General features: G+C 46.3%; 1 protein-coding gene across 2 annotated transcripts in view; it reads right to left on the reverse strand.

The window, feature by feature from the left end:
• Positions 1 to 4,424, reverse strand: part of NASP (nuclear autoantigenic sperm protein) — a 42,855-nt gene extending 38,431 nt beyond the window's left edge. For both annotated transcript variants that reach the window (XM_032430106.1, XM_032430114.1), the window contains exon 1: positions 4,220 to 4,424. In XM_032430106.1, the coding sequence (XP_032285997.1) occupies positions 4,220 to 4,278 (59 nt within the window). In that variant the 5' untranslated portion in view covers positions 4,279 to 4,424. The remainder of the gene's footprint in view (positions 1 to 4,219) is intronic.
• Between the last annotated feature and the right edge of the window lie 3,046 nt (positions 4,425 to 7,470).

Raw genomic sequence — 7,470 nt, forward strand, 5'->3', positions numbered from 1 at the left:
CATCGGGCTCTCTGCTCGGCGGGAAGCCTGCTTCTCCCTCTCCCACTCCCCCTGCTTGTGTTCCCTCTTTCGCTGTGTTTCTCTCTGTCAAATAAATAAAATCTTTAAAAAAAAAAAAAAAAAGAGTCTGTGTTTTTGTTTGTCCTCTTTGTTCAATTGTTTTGCTTCTTAAATTGAGTGGACCTCCTTCTTTAAAGTGGTAAGTGAAGAATGCTTTTGGACATGTATATAATTAGCATTATCAAGGTTAATGGGATGTGATGATGAGTTAATTGTCTTAAGAGTACAAGGTCGAGGGTGCCTGGGCGGCTCAGTCAGTTAATCATCTGACTTCAGCTCAGGTCATGATCTCTGGGTCCTGGGATGAAGCCCCTCGTCCGACTGCCCGCTCAGCAGAGTCAGCTTCTCCCACTCCTCCTCCCTCTGCCCCTCCTCCTCACTTGTGGTCATGCTCTCTCTAATAAATAAAATCTTTAAAAACAAACAAACAAAAAAAACAGTACAAGGTTATACTCCTCTTATTGAGAAATAATTTCAACACATTTATTTTTCTGCCCTGACCTCAAAAAAGCACCCTGAAATTACCAAATAACAATTCAACTAAAACCAGCTTCTAATAGTTTTTTGTTGTTTTCCTCCCCAGATCCACCAGAGGGACTCTTCTCCCACTTACACATTTAAGCGAATACCCACCTTACTCCTCTACCCCACTGAAAGAAAGGTACTCTGGTAATCTGGCTACATCTTTCACACAAATAATTACGACATTAATTCATCATAAATCCATGGAGCTAACTCACAAGAAGTTATCTTAATCTTATTTTAAACAGCAAAATACTGGGGGCTCCTGGGTGGCTCAGTCGTTAAGCGTCTGCCTTCGGCTCAGGTCATGATCCCAGGGTCCTGGGACTGAGCCCCGTGTTGGGCTCCCTGCTCAGCGGGAAGCCTGCTTCTCTCTCTCCCACTCCCCCTGCTTGTGTTCCCTCTCTCACGGTCCGTCAAATAAATAAAATCTTAAAAAAGAAAAAAAAAAAAAAAACACAGCAAAATACTAAGCACTACTACACCAACAAAGAGGAAACAAACCACTTGTGGAAATAGAAAGGACAAACCCAGAACTTTAAGATTACTGAGCTAAACCACTTATTTTTATTTTGACATCTCTTCTCAAGCCAACAAATAAGCAGCGCAGGAATTAGACAACAGCTAAGCCAAAATTCAGTGCATTACATAAGACTCCTTTCTGAGCTTTCTTTCCTCCTTACACACTGCTATATTCTTTATCTTTTGCAACATAAACAAAAAGATTAAGAACTAGTTAGAAAGGTAGTAAGGACAAAGACTGATTTAGCACTTAGTCACTGATTACCTTTAGCAATGTTGTTTAAATGGCACGAGGCTTTGAAGAGAGGCCAAAATAAAGCTTTTTACAGCTGACAAAATTGTGGTCCAACATCCCTCTACGTAAGCAATGAAGTTGGTATCAAAATCAACTCTGAACTGAGGTTTATTTCTCATTCCATTTTTTCTCCCTACTGGTTTTTAAAGTTATACACGTTTTTATTCTTTCAGTGGTTATATTAGAATTATAAAGTGCATCATATGAAAATCTAAACAAGTCATTTTTTTTTTTTTTTTTTAAGATTTTATTTATTGGGGCGCCTGGGTGTCTCAGTCGTTAAGCGTCTGCCTTCGGCTCAGGTCATGATCCCAGTGTCCTGGGATTGAGCCCCACACCGGGTTCCCTGCTCAACAGGAGGCCTGTTTCTCCCTCTCCTATTCCCCCTACTTGTGTTCCATCTCTGGCTGTCTCTCTGTCCAATAAATAAATATTTATTTGTTTATTTGAGAGAGCAAGCATGAGTGGTGGCGGAAGGGAAGCGGGAGAGGGAGAGGGAGAGGCAGACTCCCTACTGAGCAGGGAGCCCGATGCAGGACCCCATCCCATCCCAGAGTCCTGGGATCATGAACTGAGCCCAAGGCAGACACTTAACCGAGTGAGCCACCCAGGTGCCCCTAAACAAGTCATTTTCTTTACCCTCCCCCTTAAACACCTTAGACACTTTACCTCTGAATACCCCACTTATTTAACTGAGAAATGCCATCTTTACTGTTCCCTCAGACTAGCTAATTAGGTTTTCATGTAATTTACTCCCCAAGTAAGCTTTTTCATGGGTAATGAAAGTATAAAAATGAAATACTGGGGTTTAACCCAGACTGTGCCACTTATGAATATGCTCTAATCTTGATTTTTCTTACCTGTAAAAGGAGGATAACTACTTCATAGCAAACTCATGTGGGTCAAGTAAAAACATTCAAAAAAGCACTTAATACAATTAGTCAGTTATAGTTTGCGACTCATGGTAGGAGGAACTTATGGTTTATTTTCCTTTCTGGAGGCACATGAGTTCTTTCTCAGTGCATGACCTGCCAGGAAGCTGGAGACTAGTTCACAACTAACTTAACTTTAGCTATACACAGATAACATCTAGAAATCTGCAATCCGTATTCCTTGATAATTTTATCGCAAAACCAAACCAAACCCGGGGCGCCTGCGTGGCTCAGTCATTAAGCGTCTGCCTTCGGCTCCGGTCGTGGTCCTAGTGGGATCGAGCCCCACATCGGGCTCCCTGCTCGGCGGGAAGCCTGCTTCTCCCTCTCCGTCTGTCAAATAAAATCTTAAAAGAAAAAAAACAAACAAAACCAAACCCTTAATACTTTTATTAAGGGTTGAGAGGGCAAGGATCCCTCTAAGTGGAATGATTGCTAGAGTCGTCTAGCGCACCATAAAATGGTCTCCTGAGCCTCAGTCTCAAGTAAGGAGCTCCTTAAAAAAAAGATACCACACGACTCACAAAGTTCAAGCTATTCTGTCCTATCAATGAATGATGAGGCTGAAAACTGAGCTTGAAACTAAAATCGTATTTTCTAAGAGTTCCCACGTGATCCGGAGGGTGGTTTGTGAACCACTACTCAACGTGAGCCCAACAGGGAAAGGAACCAAAAAGTGGTAGGTAGCATAGGTAGAGATAAGTAAACCTCCAGTAACTGTGAATGTACCAACACCATCACAGTGTAAGTCTATAAACCAATCATAAAACGTCACAGCAACCTTTTTCTTTATAGTGGAGGAAACTAACTTCTAAAGTGCAGAAGAGAAAAAATAAAACCAGGCCCCTAAAAAACAAGGGATGATTGGGAAGGCAGACCCACTAGACGGAAACAGCACTTGCTTCCTAGAATTAACTGTGTTTCCTTTCACCGTTCAAGAAATACCTTACGTCTGACAAACATTGTGGCGCTTTCAAAGCAATCGTTTCTACCCAGTCCTCCTAATACATTTCGCGCCTACTACCTCCCATTCGCCAAGCAAACAAACACTGCTGGAAGGGGAGTTCCACGCAGCACTGGGTGAAGATACTTTGCGTCCCGATTAAAATCCCTCCGAAGCAGCCAACTCTCTAGCCAGCACTCCCGAAGCCTAAAGAGTCACTATGCTCTCCACCACAGGCCTAAAAACGAGGACAGCTGAGAGCAGGAGGGCAGGAGATGGGCGAGGAGACCGTGGGAAACAAGCTTCACCACGCCACACCGCGGAAGTTGGAGAATCTCCGCGAGCCGCACAGCCCCAAACAATGGAGTTTTCCCGCCTCCTCAGGACCCCGCCCCCTGCTCCAGAGCCGGCGGAGGAAAGCGAACGCTCGCGCACGTGGCCCCGCCCCCTGAAAGCCCCGCCCCCTCCCGAGCCCACCGGGCCAGCCTCCCTCCTCGTGCAAGGGTGGTTTTTTTTTGGCGCCAAATCTCTGTTAGTTATTTTCCCGGGTTGCTTGGGGACACTACTGGAGGCGCGAGCCAAGAGTGCGGGGACAGTACGGGCATAAACACAAACGGGAGCCCTGTGGCCCCGCCTCCTCGCCGATAGCCCCTGGCCGGGGGAGGAAGAAGAGGGGCAGACGATGGAGCAGCCGTCGCTGCCCCCGGCAAGATGGCGGCCGCGAAAAGCGGGGCAGGGGGCGGCAGCCGACTAGTGTTACTGCTAATGCGCGAGGTTCTCTGCAAAAGGTGGGTTCCTACAGTCCCGGCCTCCCCGAACTGCGGCGGCTGCTCAGTAGGAGGCAAGTCCTTCCTCTCACGGGTCTGTCCCTCCCGGGGAGCCCCCGGCCACCACCCCCTCCCCGTGGACTGGACAGTGCCTCAAGCTCTCCACGGTCCCGCTTACTTGTCGGCGGAAACCAGCTCCGCAGCGATGGCGGCAGTGGCTGTGGACTCTGCGGCCATCGTTCCCCTGAGGTGGTGGACCAGCGGGCGGAATAGCGTCTGTGAGGAAAACAGGAAATTTGGGACGCCAGAGACCTATTCAGGGACAGAAAATGGCAGATTGGAGACCCCGCGCGGCTGGGTCCCTTTATATACCAGAGCCCTTTGCCCCGCCCATCCACTTCCGGATCCTCCCCCTCGAGTTTAAAGGGCCAGGACTCTGCCCCAGTCCCGCCCAAGGACACCCCCGCACTCCCCGTCTTGCTCTGTGGGGTACCTTCCCTCCCTGGTCCAGTTTCCCCCAGAAAAGCAACTTCCTGCTTCTCTAGCAAGTCGCGTAAGAACTGGAATCTTGGTACTACAACTCTTGACTGGGCGTCGACCAGCGGCTTCCACGTAAGGGGAAGCTGGCGCTTCTCTGCATGTTTGGAGCGTGTAGCCGAGGGTCTCTTTCCGGCCCTGATACTCAGTGAGGTGACCGAAACTTTCTGCCTGTCCTCTCAGTCCTAACGGATGGACACGTAAGAACCGGGCACGGGTACAGCGGCAACGGCTAGAACTGATTTCGGTGAGAGACTCGTGGCTCTAAGCCTCAGCAACAATTGACGCAAGAAAATGCTATCCTAGGATTGGCTACCGCTGAAACTACCGCGCTCGATTCAAAGTCAGTATTGCGGCGGGACGCGGCTGGCTCCTCCCTCTGGGCCCACCCTCTTCAGCTGGCCCAATCCGCTGACGCCATCCTCTTAGGCCCTACCCAGACTCCAAATCTGGCTAGTTTAGTGTCCTCCGCTCAGAGCTACCGTTTGTCGTTTGCCCAGTGCATGCCAGAGTACTGTGCTTAGACACTTTAAAGTTGTTGGCGGTTTTATTTAATCTTAACGCTATTGGTGAGATCGGGATTATCAGCCGCATTTGGTAGAAATAGAAACCAAGATTTAGAGAAGGTGTGACTTGTTCAGAAAGCTGCAAGACAAGTCGGCTACGGAAAGCAGTGTGCCTCATTTCCTACTACCGGCAGAGTGGAAGATAACTGGCAGGCTGCAATGGTTGCACTTTCTCACACCTGGAGTATCATTCGTTGCCTTCCACCATGGCCTTCCCTATAGTGATCAGAACAGGGGTTTTATTTCTGTCCAGGTTTTGACACCCTGGGAAATATTCCTGCAAAGGATTCTTCCTCCAGTCTGTAAAGGGTCAGGCAAGTTGAAATCTGGGGGGCGTAGAGCTGGACCTGGAAATACCAATACCTGTGGTAAACAGACGTGGGATCCCCGTTATTAGCTGCGTGACCTGAGCCGAGTCATGTAATCTTTTAAGATTAATGTAAAATGAGGACAATATTAGTATTCACCCGTTAAGGATATTGTGAGAATTAGAGGAAATGCTTGTTTCAACAATCAACACTATACCTGGCTCATGTTAAGCAGTCATTAAATGGCTACCACTGTCTGATAACATGGTGACTGGAGGGTTAGTTTGAGGAGGGGGAGATCTCTTCAGAGTCCTTGCAGCCATGGCTAGGGCCTGAGAAATCCAGTCTAGTACCTAGTGTGACCCACTCATCTGTTAAACTAATATTCACAGAGCCACTATGATGTGCAAGCCGTTGTACTAGGGCCTAAGGACAGAACACATGCTCTCTTTGAGGAACTCGGCTGTATGAAAAATAGATTTTAAAATAGATATTAGCGGCGCCTCAGTGGTTGGGCATTTGCCTTCGGCTGGGGTAGTGATCCTGGGGTCCTGGGATGGAGCCTGGCAGAGAGCTCCCTGCTCAGTGGGGAGCCTGCTTCTCCCTCTCCTGCTCCCCCCTGCTTGTGCTCTTGCTCTCTGCTCGCTCTCTTTCTCAAATAAATAAATAAAATCTTAAAGTAAAATAGATATTAAGGAGTGCCTGGGTGGCTCGGTTGGATTAGCTTCCTGACTATTGATTTTTGGCTCAGGTCATGATCTCAGGGGTATCAGAGCTCCATGTGGGCTCTGCAATCAGTGCAGAGTCAGCTTGGGAATCTCCACGCTCTCCCTCTACCCCTCCCATCAAATAAATAAATAAAAATCTAAAAAAAAATTTTCTCTCTCCTTCTCCCTCTGCGTCTCCCCCCCCTAAAAAAAAAAAAGAAGGAATTTTGAGCTCCTTATCATTGCCTGCAAGGTCCTACATGATCTAGCTCCAATCCACCTCTCCAAATTCATCTCATACTGCTCCCCTCATTTTACCATCCTACTGTGTTGATCTTTCTGTTCCTCAGAATGCCCAAGCCCTTTCTCATTTCCAGAGGCCTTTGCACTTGCTACCTTACTGCCTAGAAAGCTCTTCTCCCAATAGTTTGAAATGATTAGCTCTTACTCATCTTTTAGGCCTCATCTTAAATGTTACTTACCCCAAAGGGCCTTCCCAGTCCACTCAGTCAAAATTAGCTTCCTTTTTTTATTTCTTCCATTGTGCTCATCAAAATCTGAAGTTATTTACTTGGGGTTTTTGGTTTTTTTTTTACCTGTCACCCAGTTCTAAGTATAGGTTCCATGTGATTTTATCTGTTTTGTTTACAGCTAAATCCCCAATGCATACAATAGTGGCTGACTATTACTAGGTGTCCAAAGTGAATTTTTGGATGAATGAATGAATGAAGCAATCATAGTATAATCATAATTGGAACTGGAAGAAACTTCATTCTGAATATATCTACTTAAAATAAGAACCAATATTTCATAGTAAGTAATGAAGGTAATGGGACTTTTTGGGGGGCAGGAATCTTACATTTAACAGATTAGGGGGGGACACCCAGTTAAAGATGGTGGGTTGAACACATACATTTACATCCATTCCCCTTTGAAGCCTATCTAAATAACAATAAAGGAAATTCTTTTATTTGTTGTTTGTTTTGTTGTTCTTTTTAAGGTAAGACAAGATCAAAGAGAATGGGAGAGGAAGCAACAGCAATAAAATCTTAAAAGCTGGAAAACGAATGGACAAGTAGTAATTGACCTAGCAGACTAAGAAAGGAGAGTCCCAATGGGGAAAGCCAAGAAGCAACCAGATTGACAATAGAGAAACCATGAACTGTCAGGCAGCAGGTACCTCTAGGAATAAAGGATGAAGATAAGGCTGAAAAAAGTGGGTTATGTTGAAAAATTTTAAGAAGCAGACAGTCTAAAGCTACTCCCCCAAAGCAATAGAAGATTAGAAGTCTATTTTCTGGACAGGATAAA

The sequence above is a fragment of the Phoca vitulina genome, unplaced genomic scaffold, assembly GCF_004348235.1.
Source record: "Phoca vitulina isolate PV1807 unplaced genomic scaffold, GSC_HSeal_1.0 scaffold2, whole genome shotgun sequence".
Taxonomy (NCBI): domain Eukaryota; kingdom Metazoa; phylum Chordata; class Mammalia; order Carnivora; family Phocidae; genus Phoca; species Phoca vitulina.